Below are 15,295 nucleotides of genomic sequence, written 5' to 3' on the forward strand. Positions count from 1 at the left end.
TTTTAGACCCCTCCCTGCTTCCCTACTAACCCAACTTTGTGTTCTTTATTTTCCCCCCCAAGTCCAGTTTATGTGCACCAATGCACCCTTGGGTGTATCCTCACAGTGAATGCCTTTCATTTTGAGGTTAACAGAGTGCCGAATTGTCAGAGTTCCCAGAAACAGGTAGACCTTCATATGTTGGAATCCATTGGTTGGGATGGGATTATGACATGCTGAAATGAGAGTGCCCCCCCCCAATGTTGCCACTGTTAGTATCTCTAGCTGAAGCAGCATGGAACACAAGGGAGTGTGGGACAGGACACAAATACTCTCCAGAGATTACTCAAGGACTATTAGGCTGGCCTCTTAGCGGTGTCATGAGAAGGCCAGACTATCAATCTGGGCCTTTTTAGACCCTTGAGACAGAACAGATTGTTGAGCTATCCTGACTTGGCCTCCATACAATTCCCACATGTGGGGTTCAAGCTTTGTCCTCTTAACACAGGCCTAGTGACCTGATGGGCTTCATATCTCCTTTGAGCTGAGCACCAAGTCCAGGCAACTGAATCAGCAGCAGCCAAAATGGGGGAGGGACACACACTGAGAGACTACTGGCCGGGGTCAGAGAGGCAGCCTGTGTCTGTGGAACAAAATGAACCTGGCTAGGCCTCATGAGGCTCCAAACTATGGCATGTCCTCAGTAAGACTGTATTTCGACCCACTGAACAAATAGCTCAAGACACCTAGCAATAAGACTTAGGCCTGTGGAAAGAAATAATATAGAAAGTGTTTCATGGCTGGAGAGTTATCTCGGCAGTTAAGAGCATTTGTTCTTGCAGAGGACAGGGTTCGATTCCCAGCATCCACATGGTGTCTCATAACTAACTATGTGACTCCAGTACACATGTGGTGCACATACATACATGCAGGCACAACACTCATCCACATAAGATAATAAATAAATCTATTTTTTAAAAGAAAGTTTGTTTCAGATAAAGCAAGGGACTTTCCCATGAGGTAAAGACATGCAGCGTCATTGTGGCTCACCTCCTCAGCTTCCCTCTGGGATGTCTTGGGAACATAGTGGCACCGGTTAGCATAGAGTGGTTTCAAATCCTATAAAGGGAAACACCAAACCAAAAGGGTTTTGGCTTTGGAAAATAAAATATCAAGAGCCCCACTTGCTAAGAAAAAATCTGAAACACACACATGGGGTGCAGGGGGGCAGTAGGTCGAGTTAAATTCTTAAAGTTGTCTACGAGGAGGCCTGAGACTGCATGGATCGGATGAAATCCTTCTAATAACTGCTTTCTCTTAGACTACTTCGGTTAATGAGAAACCAGGAAAATTGATTGAAAAGTGAGCTTCTTGAAATTTCCTCTCTGGTTTTCTTTCACTTCTAGGCTTTGTCTTCTTGCACTCAGTCCCTAGGGAGCATGATGATTCAAAACTCCAGGTTATTGCAATATTACACCTCTAAATAGAGACAGCACAGCTTTGACTATGAAGTCTCATTATCACCTGGGGACTAGATACGGGCTGTTTGACGTGTGCTACCTGCTATTATTTCCCCAGCCTTTTGAAATGGAAGAGATGAAGAAGCCAGAAGCTGGAGGATGTGCAACCATCTAGTCAGCTGGAGATTTTAACTCAACTGAACTACAAGCCATTTTCACTCACCTACACAGCTTAGATAAAGTCAGAGAACTTAAAATGTACTTCTAAAGCAAAGGCAAAAAAAAAATTAATGTGGAGATTAAGGACGGTTGATGTACTCTGCTAGCTTGCCCAGCTTTCTGATGAAGCTCTCAGGCATGAGGGTTGGAAGTCAGAAATGCCTGGTAACCAGAAGACCTGTCATTTCCAGAAGATGCTAAGCATCCCTGTGTAGTGAGGGTCTTTAGACAAGGTCACATTAGCAGCATAACACAGCAGTTTATGCAAAATGGCCTTAGGGGTTTAGTTCAAAGGGCCCAGGTAGAATGAATTTATCTTTTGCCCTTCCCCTTCTGCCCTCACTTCTCTTTCTAGTTCCAGTCCTGATGGTTATTTCCCCTGTACCTGTGATTTAGAACCCCCTCCACTTGGCATTGAGTGCCTCTTGCCTTCTATTCTGTGGCCCCATCAATGACCCTGGGCTTTCATTAGCTCATGCGCCATAATTCTCTTTGCTGTTCAGTGTTACAAAAATGTGCTGCTGTTAATTCAGTCTGGAGTCAGACTAGGAAGGAACGTAGACTCTTGTGCTCACAACTGACAGGATTTATTTTCTCTGTTGGAGTAACAGCAAATTTATTATTATTGGCTCAAGGAAAGGTTTGACCATGGTGCTGACCATAGCCCAGGGACCTGGTTTTGCAGAAGCCACTCAGCTTAAACAAAGATAGGTATGCAGGACGATTGCCCACTAGCTATGGCTGCCTACTATTCTACACTTAATCCCCCAGGAGAAGGGCAAGAACAGGCAATTCAGGGGTGAGAAGAGGTCACTGAGCCTGAGCTTGCAACCTCTTTAGCTTGAAGGACTGCCAGACTTGACAGGAAGGGACGGGAAAGGATACTGCTATATAATAGATGACGTGCTCATACCTACTATATAACTGCATTCTCTTTCTAACCCTGAAAGGTCAATTTCTATTCTCTACACCAGGAAGAGAAAGAAATCGTGATGCAAAAGAGCAAGCCAACTTCTCCAGCTAACGAACGGCCTCAGGCGGGGAGATGGACAAAAGAAAGGAATGTGAAACAAGAAAGAGGAAGAACACACTTAAGAGGGATGCATCGGGAATTATTAGATCTTGGGAAAGTTTAGATTCACTCGAGTCAAAGAAATATGGCGAGATGATATTAGAGGGCCTCCCCAACAGGGCAGGCCAGCTTTAACCCACCAGAGCTGGCTAGGATCTAAATGGGACTTTCATTAAGTAGTCCAGTAAACGTTCACCAAACGATTCAGGTGCCAGTGACAACTGCCAAATCTCCTTGGGCAAATTCAGTGTTAGAAGAAATATTTTCTTGAAGATGTGCCCAGCCTTACCTTATGTAACTAAAAGACAGCAGCTTTCTTGAAAAAAAAAAAAAGCTGTGACTCTCCTGCCAAAGAAATGCTCACTAGTAAGAGTAGTATCACGGCCTTAGGGCAGCTGTGATGTGGTTCTGCGGGATCACAGATCACTTGATTCTGCAGGATAAAGAGTTTCTGACTCTCGCAGGTTTCCTGATGGCTGGGGATGGGGGTAAATTCCACGTCACGTGACCATCCTAGAAGTCATAAGGCACTGATAAAAGTAAAGTTATAATCCGGGTAGTCTGAGGCCTGGGAAGCAGGGGGAGCTGGACTTGTTGGCAGCTGAAAGGGAGAGAGGAGTCAACTCAGAAAGGTCACAGTATGCCTTCTTATCAACTCTCTGTGTGTGGGGAGAGAGAGAGAGAGAGAGAGAGAGAGAGAGAGAGAGAGAGAGACTGCAGGGGAGAAAGACTTGACTGCTGGGCCTGAAGGAGAGTCAGAGGATCTGTGATTTAACAGCATTGTGGTGCCACCAAAATCTGATGACTGTGATGCTACTGTAGAACTGAGCAACTGCAGAACTTGCAAAAGGCCTTGAGTCCTAGAGACAGGTAGGTGGCTGTGGTCGTTAATGATGATTGACCTGACAGAACCTGGAATCACTGCAGAGACAAGCTGCCTGGCGTATTTGTGAGCAATCATTTAGATTAGGTTAGCCTTCGATAATGACTGGGAGTGACGATCTTGGTTGGGTTAAATGAAGCGTAAAGACCCACAATGAAGGGCAGGGGCACCATTCCCTGAGCTGGCATCCAGCACTCAAACAGCAGAAAGTGAACTGACAACCAGCATTTCTCCTGCCTACTTCCCGGCTGCAGACAAGATGTTAACCAGTGCTCCGGGCCCCAGCCGCCATGCCCTCCCTGCCATGAGGGACTGTGCCTCAAACTGGGAGCAAACATAAGCCCATCCTTAGGTCGCTAGGTCCTTTTCCTCAGGAAAAGTAACTAAAGCTGCACTCATAGGAACTTCCCAGTCAATAGAGCTTGGGTTTTTTTCACCATTGCCCCTCACTGAACCAATGATCCAAAATGTTATGCACTTAAGGAAAATAAAAATCCCAGATGCCCTTTAACTGGTGAATGGACAAACAAAATGTGGTATATTCCTACAGAATTGCACCAAAGAAAGGAATGAAGCACTATCCCAGGGTATAACCTGGATGAACCTTGAAAACATTATACTAAATAAAAGAAACCAATCATAAAGTTCACATATTGTACTATGTTCCTTTTGTATGAAATATCTAGAATGGGAATAGCTATTAAAGTTGATGCTTAGGGTTGAGGAGGATGGAGAGATAGGATATAATGGGCAAAGGATATAGGGTTTTTATATGAAAAGAATCCAAAACTATCTGATGTCCCCATCTAGTTGTGAATATACTAAAAACTATTGGATTATAATCTTCAAATAGATGAGTTGCACAGCATATAAACTATATTTTAGTAAATACATTTTAAAAACATTTATGAGTGGAAGAAAGAAGAAGAAAAGGAAGCCATTTTAGTTCATGATGCCATCAAAATCTACTCTAGGCTTCTGAGTCGCTAGGCCTATGTTGCCATGGAGACTGTTTCAGAGTGAGTACCGCTTGTCAAATGGGGATAATAATGCCTGCCCTACATATCTCACAGGATTGCTGTAGGTCTCGGAGGAGGTAACAGATGTGAAAACACATTGAAAACCTAATGTATCACATAAAAACAAGGAATTAGTGTTATTTAGATGGCTCTTATTGAATACAAAATAGCGCACACACTATGACTGACAGCAACCAATGCTACAAAACATGTATACATTCAGGGAGTACTATGCAAAGGCCACCGTAATTGCTATGTTAAGGAACATAATTGTAACTGTTCATAATTACTGATATATCATTTAGGAATCAAAAGATGGCTGGAACAAAATGACTCCTCTTAGCTAAAATATTTCAGACTGGTAGAGGGAATAATATTTATATTCCTGACCCTCAAAACAAATCAGAGAAAGGGCATCTCTTTTCCATACCTGATTTTTTCTCCCTAGACAGATTATTTCTTAGGCTATTATTTCAGAGGCTGATTAGGTAGACAGCATTAACAATGATGAGTCCTTTGATCTTGGCAAATAAGGAGTAGGCTCTTTTGTCTGAAAGAAGAGTCTACAAAGGTGCTCCAATTGAAATAATGATGTCCCAGATCATTCTAACCCAGAACTAGTCACAGCCTTGATGCTTCTTCAAATGTCCTGAACAATTATTAGCCAATGGCTGAAGTGCGGCACCATGCCATTTGAGCCACAGAAAATTCTAATAAGCTAATTATGCTCTAATTCAGCTCTTTTAGAAAATATAATTTTCAATAGTTCAGGAAACATTTTCATTTTTAAGTTTAATTCATCTGAAAAACTGAGTTTGTTCTGGAGGCTTGGGAAGTGCTGCATCTTGCTCTTGATTTTGGTCCTTGGACCACATCATGGCTACTTAATATTTCCTATGTCCAAGACTCTTCTGTTTTTACAGTCCCTCTTTTCCACTAAAAAGTATTTTTAAAGAATGTTTTTTTGACTCGATTGGTATAAAAACAAATATATTTATGTTGTGTTCCAGACTTTTTGTCCCAACCTAAAAATTCACCATTTTTCTAATTTGAGAAGAAATAGCAGCATTTTTGTGGAATCCTAAAATTATGATGTGTTCTAGGCACTAACTATGCTTACTGTGATTAGTGAAAAAGTTGTTCCTGGGTCAGAAATCTGGAAAAGGGTGAAAGAGAACATGGTAAAAGAAGGACAAGGGCCAGAAGGTGCTATGGAAGTTGCTAGCATGGAAAAAACATCAAATAGTCTTACCTAGCTTTGACCACTCCGAACTGTAATACTAACCTGCCAGGAGTGTTGAACCCACTTGTGACAACTGTTATTGGTAGTAATTAAGCATGCTGCAATTGAATTTGAAGCCCACCCCAAAGGAGGAAATCTATACCGGTACTGAAAATTTGCTTAAAAGCACATGATGAGGGAAGTCATGGGCCCTGGGGGAGACCTTAATTCCATTGTTTAGCTGAATCAACATAGCACTGACCCAGCTCCTAAATACATATTTTGATACAAGTAGACAATTATCACTGTTGACCTTAATCACAGAAGCCGTTCTTTCTAGTGAACTGTGATAAATACAGAGACTTACAGTTGCAAAAGGTGTTGAGAATCAGTGACAGTTGAGTGCTCAGCCCTAAACATGACATTTATGCCATTCCCTCCAAGACTCAGGAAATACTATAGAAGATAAGGCAGAAAGAATGTAGGAACTGGAAGCTATGGAGAGGGGTTGCAAAATGCCATCTTCTGGGGGAAATGCACATTTTTCAACAATTACAGATGACTTTTCTGGGTATGTACAAAAGGGAGCCCATTAACAGTCAGGCATGGACACAACAGGGGCCCAGGAATCCCTAACATATTGCTGAACTATTTCCTACTGTTAAATTCAGTAAAAAGGGGGGTGCCATTGCCTTCAGTTATGGGCCCATTGGTGATTCCACCAAATTGCAATGCATAGTTCCAATAAAATGGTCACATAGACATCTCTGGACAAATTAAATAAAGTCACAAATGAAATTTTTAAAAAATCACGAATCTGGGGGAAAGACAGGGAGGGGGAGTAGCTGTTGATGGGAGTGAGAGGAGATAAAAAGAGGAGAGATGGAGACAGTAATCAGGATCCATTTCTATACATGCCTGGAATTGTCAAAGAACTAAGTTTGAAAAGGAGGCGAAGTCCTTTATAAGGAGCTCAGTGGGCATGCTCTTAGTCCAGACTTCTCCAGATAAGCAGCACAAATTTAGGGCTCAGGAGTGAGGACAGCCCTTACTGAATGCATGGCTTCTGCAGAGTGGGAAACATTTGACACCTGGGTCCAAGGACTGAACTCAGGGTAGAGGCTTTAGCTCTAATCTGTCTCCAGACATCCAAGCACATCATTCCATTCCAACCACTGCTATGGGAAAAGCAATGTTTGGATCTGAGAGAAAAGTAGCTTAGTCCTCACGGTCTGTTCTTTGTGGCTGTTGAAGGAGAGGTTGTTTTGGAGACTTTTAGCACTTCCAGGAAGTCATATGGCTTCCTTCTTTTCTATCCCTCCCTCCAGGACTAGTTTCATGCCATCCCTTAACCCCATGCTTTTGTCTTTGCCTTTCCAAATTTCACATGCCAAAAGGCTAGGCCTATTCCTATTGCCACTTAGCAGTCTTTCCTGTGCTTTGGAGTTCAAGACACAATGAACTCCAGGTACCACTATGGCACCTGGGGTGTATTCTGCCACTTTCTGTCCAGTTTTCTAGATGCTTGCATTGTTCGCTGATGTTGTCACCTTGACTACCAGCTACAGAAGAGCGAAGAGCTTCCTTCTCCCTTGTACGTGTGTGCCCCTCGAAGCACTCAGTACACACTGACTGGGGGTTTGTAGTGTTGCACAGTTACTTCAGCTCAAAGCTAATAATACTCACAATGTGTCTGGCAGCAAAGACCCCATCCACTATGGCACAACAAAAAGCTGCAATCACGCCAAAGCTGATAAACACGATAGAAGCCACCAGCTGCAGGAGGAAACAAAATCAACATGTCTGTTAGCTTGCTGCTGTTGCTGCTTTGAGAGACTGGTTAATTCCCCAGAGACTACCAGCCAAAGCAGAACTCTAGTCTGTCACTGATGGGGGATGCTTTTTTTTTAAGTCATGCAGGATGAGTGGGCATGGGAGTAGGCAGGGAGGGAGAGAAGGGGCAACTGAAGCAATTTGTTTTAATAAATTTCCAGGGTAAGCCCATAAATTCATTCTGTGAGCACTAAAGAAGCTTGCTGCTATCCAGCGTGCTATCCAGGAAGGAATTTAACTGCATAGCCCTTCCATCCTCAGATTCAGAAAAATGTTGGACCTTGAATATCATGTAATCCAACCCTATATTTTATTTATGTCAGAATGGAGGCACAGCAAGGGGAAACAGTGTGTCCAGTGTTGCTACTTAGCTTATGAAAGAACTGGTGCCCACCAACGCATAGTCCTTTGTTTTTGTACTCCCTAACTCTGCTGCTTGATGACACATTGGACACTTAGGATAGCAAGAGTGATTCTTGGGTCCTGCCTAACTCTACATCACCTTGTACATCACTGAAGAAAGGGGACATTCAACTTACTAACACTTACGTGTCAGAGAGATTTTGCAAGGATTGAAGTCTCTGAAATGGATAAATTCTGTGTGGTGTATGTTTTTAAAACTCCTCTTTTATGAGACATGGGCTGATGTAGGCCAGGCTGGCTCAAATTCATTTGATGGATAAGTCTGGCCTTAAACTTCTAATTCAGTCACCCACGGACTAGGAAAATAGGCCTAGCTAGAAATTTTCAAATAGCAAAACCAGATTGGCAAATTCATTAATCATGTTAGATAGCAAAAATTTTCCTAAAGTGTGTCTTCTAGTATCAAGTATTAACTCGGGGGGGGGGGGGTCATCACAACTTCAGAATGTCTCAAAGGACAAAGGGACATGATACATAAGCCCACAGTCTGCCATTGTGACCCTCTGAGCTACATGGAATCAGCATTTTTCTTTCTTGAGGCTTTTGGGGAGAAAGAGGAGGCAACAACATGGCATCAAGCTAGTCCCCAGGGAGAAGGAAAAAGATCAAAGCCAAGGGTACCCTAGGGTTCACCCACTTCAGCAGGCTGAGAGGAAATACTTATCTCCTTTGGGAGGTGTTCAGAAACCTCTCTCCATAAATCTCACTTCACAGCACTGCAGATAATTGGTAAATAATGGATGAACGATGTCATGAAATTGGCATTATTAGCTATGCTATGATCAGTTCTACAATTAAAACTCTCCCCCCCCCATTATTTTGAATAATTTAAGCCCAAAGTGCAAATGCAACTGGCAAGGGATGAAGTCCAGGTAAAATGGAAGAAGAAACTATTAGCAGTCCCCTGGCAGCGATTCCCATATTGCTGGGGGAAACATATGGTTAGAGTTCTATCCCTAGAGCTATTACATCATTTTATTAAGCGTGATGTTAAACAGACCCCACTGCCAAAGTTTGGATGCCACAAAGATTTGTCCACGGGGAGTCCGATCAGTTCAGTGTCTGAACACTCACCAGGCTTCCTGATTTGTGACTCTATAAAACTGTGCTGTGCTGGCAATTCTGCCTGTCCATTCTACCTCTTGCCCTCAAGAAAGCCTTATCAAAATTCAACCAGGAAAATACATCAGCTTGCCTTTGGGGGAATCTCATTAGGATGATTAACCTCACCTTCTGTTACATGCTGATCCTTCCTTTCAGCTTTATAACTAGGGATGGCAAAGACACAAAGATATTGTAGATAGACTGCATAAATTTCATTTGTCTGATCTAGGTCTTAAGTATGTTTACTTTCTTTATCTTTCTAGTTTGGGTCTTGGTTTTGGTTTTGAGACTAGGTCTCAAGTAGCTCATGCTGGCCTTGAACTCAAGAAGTATTCAAAGGTGATCTTGAACTGAGCTCCTGACCCTCCTCTCTCAACATCCTGAGTGTCAGGACTAGAGGCATGCACTACTATGCCCAGTTTACATTTGTTTCCTTAATTGAAGTCCTCTAGACTATAATCTCCTACAAGGCAAAAACCCTTTGTGATGGTGTTTCCAAATCCTTATGTAACCAAAAGAAAGCTATGAAAGTAACCAAAAATTCAGGGCTGAAGTATTGTATATCACAGAAACACAGGCATTCTGGGCCAGAACGGCAGTCTGATTGAGCAGCCTGAAGTATTCTTTTGAGAATGAAGGAGAAAGCTTAAAGAGACAGGGCAGGCCAGTGAGGAAACACTGGGCAAGATGCAAACCAGTCCCTACCACCAGCTCACTATGAGAGAAGTTCTCTGAAGACTTAGGGAAAAAGATGAAGTAACAATTTCTTTTGTGGTCAAATTTGCACAAGCTTAAGAGATGTGCTACTAGTCATCCACATAAACATTAAGCTTCCTACAATGGTGAAAACTTACCATCTGCCGCTTGTTCTCAATAAGGTTTGATCCGATGATTCCAAGGAATGATCCAAAGCCAAGCTGTAAAGCAACATAGCATTTAGAAAGACAATCAACCTGCCCACACAGTAATTCTAGTCCCTGGCCATGATTCAGGACAGTGGAAAAGAACTGGAGTGTAAATGTCAAAGCCACATGTAGCTTCTTACACAAACACACTATGTACGGGGAAAATATATTCTATTATTTGCAGTTTTCTCTTGTAGCAATGACTCACACTGAAAAAAAGAAACTCCTGTGCCCCCAAACGAAAGGGAAAGGTCAACTATAGCTTTTTAGAGCCTGCCTGTTTCAATTTTAATATCCATTACCTAGCATATGACTGGTGATTCAGTAAGAGACATATAATGGTGAAAAGCATATATTATTGCCTGATCTGTATCTGGTTTTGAAAAGGACCTTGCACTCTGAAGCATGGATTACAGAATAAAGGTTTGCCAAAGCGATTTTTGATGCATCGGGCATACTAATCAAACTCAGGAAGTACTTTAGGAATCAGCAAGCACCTTAACCCATACTAGAAAAAAAATAGAAATAGAAAAGAACCTTTTTTTTTTTGAAAGCCTATATTTGTGGTTGACCTACTGCAATTTATGTTAGCACTTATTCCCCTCTTTTTCCATCTCTGCTTCATTTATGGACAGAAAGCATTCATTAAAGGGTGAACAGAAATGGCAGTGTAAAACCCTGAAAAACAATTTCCCTGACTAAGTGGCTGGGATTATGGCTCCGTGTAGAAGATCCCACTGCCCTCTAGGCTCTGCCATTAGTGGATTGAGCCTGCCGGTCTCAGTTGAAAATGATCGCTAACCAATAGCTATTGATGGGTATGGAAATGGAAGAAGTAAAAAGTGGTGGAAATGGACCAATAAATCTTAACACCATTTCTCTTTCACCTCACTAACAGTCTCGCTTTGCATTTGCAGTGTATCTTGGCTCACAGGGGCATCTGTTTTAATCAAACTCCCAAGCTTTGCATCTAGGCTGGGAAATCTAATGAACTCAAGAACTGGTTCTGATGGGACCATGTTGGGGAGCTGTTTGCCTCAGGATCCCAAGAATGGAAGAGACTGAAAGGAAGCAAAGATTCCTTCTGCAGGACCAGCAATCATTATTGGGAAACCAAAGCTGATGTGTGTGAATGACAGTCCACCCCATCCCAGCCTCCTGAGATTAGCCTCCTGCAACAGCTGACATGTGCTTTTCTCCCTCTCAACATGCTTTCAAGTACAGCTACAATGTGTTGCCTCAGAGTATACCGATGTAAACATGGCCATTGCACTAGCCTGTGTGTGATGCAATTCCAGATCTTCTGCTAATGTCTGTGCAATCTAGAACTGAGGAATTAGCTTTTCTTGTCTGTAAAACAGAAGGGACCACAGTAATGTTATCTTATAGAACTCTGTAAAGATTAACTCAAACAATACAGTCAAATAACTTTGCATAGCACCTGCTATATAGTTAGTACTGAGAAAATATTGTCTTGTTCTAGTGACTAGAATCATATTTTTTAATTTAAAAATGTATTATTACATGTGGATGTCTATTTTTCCTGTATGTATGCCTATGTACCATGTGGGTGCAGTGTCCTCCAGGTCAGAAGAGGGAGCAAGCAAGATTTTGGCGTTACAGGTGGTTGTGAGTTACCATGTGGGTGTGCAGGGAATAATCAAACCCTGGTCTTCTGGAAGAGTGACCAGCATTCTTAACTATGAAGCCATTCTGCCTCACTATTACATTTTTAAAGACATTTAAGTTTTTAAGACTTATTACATTCATTTATTCACATACATGCACACACTCACACAACACACACACACACACACACGAGTGTCATGGTGTGAGAGTGAAGGTCAGAGGACAACTTGAAAGAGTCAGTTCTTTCCTTCCATCACCTGGGTCCTAGGGACTGAATGCGGGTTGTTGGACTTTGCGGTAGGTGCGTTTACCTGCTGGGCCATCTCACAGATGCAAAAGACATCTAACTTTGGAACCGCTCTAAACGTGATTTGACCTGGAAAATTCTATAACTGCTTCTTTCATTTCATAAACATCTCCATGTTTTGTCTCCTCTCCTCCCAATATGTTTCATAGCTTTATTTTTAGGGAGGAATTCAATGAAATATTATGTTATGCTATGACATTGTGAGCCACTTGTGGAGACTAGAAATCCAGAGCAACTTCTTACAGGGAAAATACATCCTTTAACCAGACAGTTTCTCAGTTTCCACGGATATTTATAGACTATCTTTTGAACCCAAACAGCAATCTTCCCCTAAGACAGCATGATGGTTAATATTGCTTGTCAATTTGACAGAAATGAGAATCATGGTGGAAGAGGAAAGCTTATCTCTGTGAGTTTGAAGTCAGCCTGATCTAAAAAATAAGTTCCAGGTCAGCCAGAGCAACATAGTAAGACCTTGCCAAAAACAACAACAAAACAAAAAACCTTATAATCACCATGGAAATACACCTATGCCATTGTTTCCAGAGAGGTTTGACTAAGGAGGGCAGACCACTCACTTTGAGTGTGAGCAGAACCATTTCATGGATGAGGTAAGCTAGTAAAGGATGAGCAGGCATCATCACTCTGCTTTCTGCCTCGGAATACAGTGTGACCAGCTGCCTCTCGCACCAGATGCCAGACCTTCCCTTCCACAAAGGATTGTGCCTCCTGTAACTAGAAGCTGAAATAAATCCTTCCTTCCTTAAGGTATTATTGTCAAGTAGTTTGGCACAGCAACGAGATGAGTAACCAATAGAGACCAGAAGCAAAGACACTGACTAGTTCTGACATTCTCAAACAATTCTTTGATGATGGTGACTGGAAGGGAGACACTTGTGGAACTGATTGCGAAGACAAGACACTCCAGAACTGGAAATCTCAGCTCCATCTAGGATTTTGTCCATGTCTCCTACCCTATTCCTTTTCATCCCATCTCATTCCAGTGTAATTCAGTCCTGGTGTGGGAGGTCCTTCTGTCTATGTGTTGCTTTTATTGGTTAATGAATAAAGAACTGCTTTGAGCCTATTGCAGGGAAGAACAGAACTAGGCTGGAAAGCTAGGCTGTATGCTGGGAGAAAGAAGGGTGGAGTCAGAGAGAAGCCATGGAGTTGCCAAAGACAGACACTGAGAACTTTAGCTGGTAAGCCACTGTCATGTGGTGATACACAGATTAATAGAAATAGGTTAAATTAAGATGTAAGAGTTAGCCAATAAGAATTTAGAGCTAATGGGCCAAGCAGTGACTTAATTAATACAGCTTCTGTGTGATTATTTTGGGTCTAAGCTAGCCAGGCAGCCAGAAACCAACAAGCGGCCTCCTCCAACAAATTGGCGTCAATGTGGCAAACTAAAATCCACTTAAAAAACCTGAGAGAACTTAATTCTAAACACAAAAATACAGAGTTTAACACAGCTTCTCTCTGTTTGCTGGCAGTGTGCTACAGCTCCTTTAAGAGAGGTTTTCCTGACTTGAGCGTACCAGAAAAAAAAAAAAGCCATGCCATTTTGAAATGCCAGCTTTATGGGCCGTGCTACCAGCGCAAACTCTGACTCTTTCTGGAGGTCTGGCTATGGAACATCTAAATGGGGTTTGTGATCAGGCTGCTACAACTGCTTAATGGATTGACATAAACACGCTTCATACTTGGAACTGGGGTGCTTTGCACTGCTCAGAGGCAGTGAATGGACAGTTCCGCCATGCTGGACTAGGCGGGCAAGCAGGAAATGCCATATTTCTCCTAGCAAAGGCACAGCTAAAGTTCTTAAAATGCGCTTAGCATTTTAGGAAGCATTCTTAGACAGTAAAGAATTGCAGATAATACAATAAGGACAGAATCAGACATAAAAGAACTCTAAATGGGTCACAGTGTTGGATAAATGTAGATAGGCTTGCGAGAGAGAGAAAATGAGTATAGAGAGTTGAAAAAAAAAGTAAATTGTTTAAAAAAAAAGTCTTCAAAGGGACAGAGTACAGGCAGCCATAGATTAAAAGTAGTAAAGAAAAATAAGCCACAAAAAGATGGACTATACACAGGGAGTCTAGATTATGTATATTATTGTGATTTCTTTGAATTTTTTGACTGTGAAGGAGCTACGTACAGAGAGACATTTCATTGTATGGACTGCTAAGTTAAACCAACATAATGGTATCTTGAGTCCAAAATTTGAGTCTAAGGATATGTTGTTTCGGAAAAGAGGTTCTTCTTTTGTTTCCACAGAAGATGAGAACCTGTAGATTGCTTCCAGATCAATGGTTTGGTGGAACAAGACCCCCTGAAAGGTTGTTGTAAACACCCCCACAAAAATTACTTTGCCAAATAAATAGCAGGAAGCAGTTTAGAGAAACTATGCCCATATTCCCAAATATTGTCTATAAATATTTGTTTATATTTAAAGGGGGATATGATATAGATATGAATAATTTGCATTGTTATATATCTTGGTTTACTGATACAAATTTAAGGTCAATTTTGTTATATGTATATTTCTGCTCTTGAATAAGGTATTGCGATTGTGTAGTTCATTTAAAAATGTAATGTATAATTAAGATATAGGTTAATAGATAATCATTTATAATAGTCAAGTTTGTAGTCATGTCATTTAGATTTTCTAGATATACAGAGATATATTTCAGTTAGTTAGGTATTCTTCAAATCTTTTAGAGACCTTCAGAATATGGTCTGAAGGTTAAAAAATGTTTTAAGAAGTTAGGACTTTTCATGACAGTGAGACACATCTGCTCCTGGCAACACCAAGCTACTTCAAGAGGGTGATGGGCATTGAAGAGGCTTCTTAAGGAGTTGATTAGCCTTTTGGACAAGAAACTGCTCTTACCTGAACCGCATGACTGGACATGTAGGACCCACATAGAAATGACTGCTGAACTTGCCTAAAGGTGAGACGATCCTTCGAAGTTCCTGCTTCATGAAAGACTCTACTAGACATTATGTAGAATACAAAATAAAGTGACTGGCAAACAGCAAATATAGGCAGAACTGTCTTTGAAATTTCATGATTCATGGAAAAATCTGCTGGATACTATGGGCCTGTAGGCTGAAGATGGATGTGCCCCAATGGTACAGAAGAACTTTGATGACTGTGTAGGCAGCAATGTGTCTTTGTCAATTCTAGAGTTTTGGAAGTTGCTTACAAAGCACTTCCTGTTTACTTAGGTAATA

General features: G+C 41.6%; 1 protein-coding gene across 2 annotated transcripts in view; it reads right to left on the minus strand.

Moving 5' to 3' along the window:
• Positions 1-15,295, minus strand: part of Tmem255a (transmembrane protein 255A) — a 54,366-nt gene that overhangs the window by 24,790 nt on the left and 14,281 nt on the right. Inside the window, exons 3-5 of one of the 2 annotated variants that reach the window (XM_087903178.1) lie at positions 10,069-10,131; positions 7,541-7,630; positions 1,030-1,098 (exon numbers count right to left, since the gene is read on the minus strand). In XM_087903178.1, coding sequence (XP_087759304.1) covers positions 1,030-1,098; positions 7,541-7,630; positions 10,069-10,131 — 222 coding nt within the window. The remainder of the gene's footprint in view (positions 1-1,029; positions 1,099-7,540; positions 7,631-10,068; positions 10,132-15,295) is intronic. The other variant, XM_087903179.1, reaches the window with a different exon arrangement.

The sequence above is a fragment of the Myodes glareolus genome, chromosome X (assembly GCF_982192425.1).
Source record: "Myodes glareolus chromosome X, mMyoGla1.1, whole genome shotgun sequence".
Classification (NCBI taxonomy): Eukaryota; Metazoa; Chordata; class Mammalia; order Rodentia; family Cricetidae; genus Myodes; species Myodes glareolus.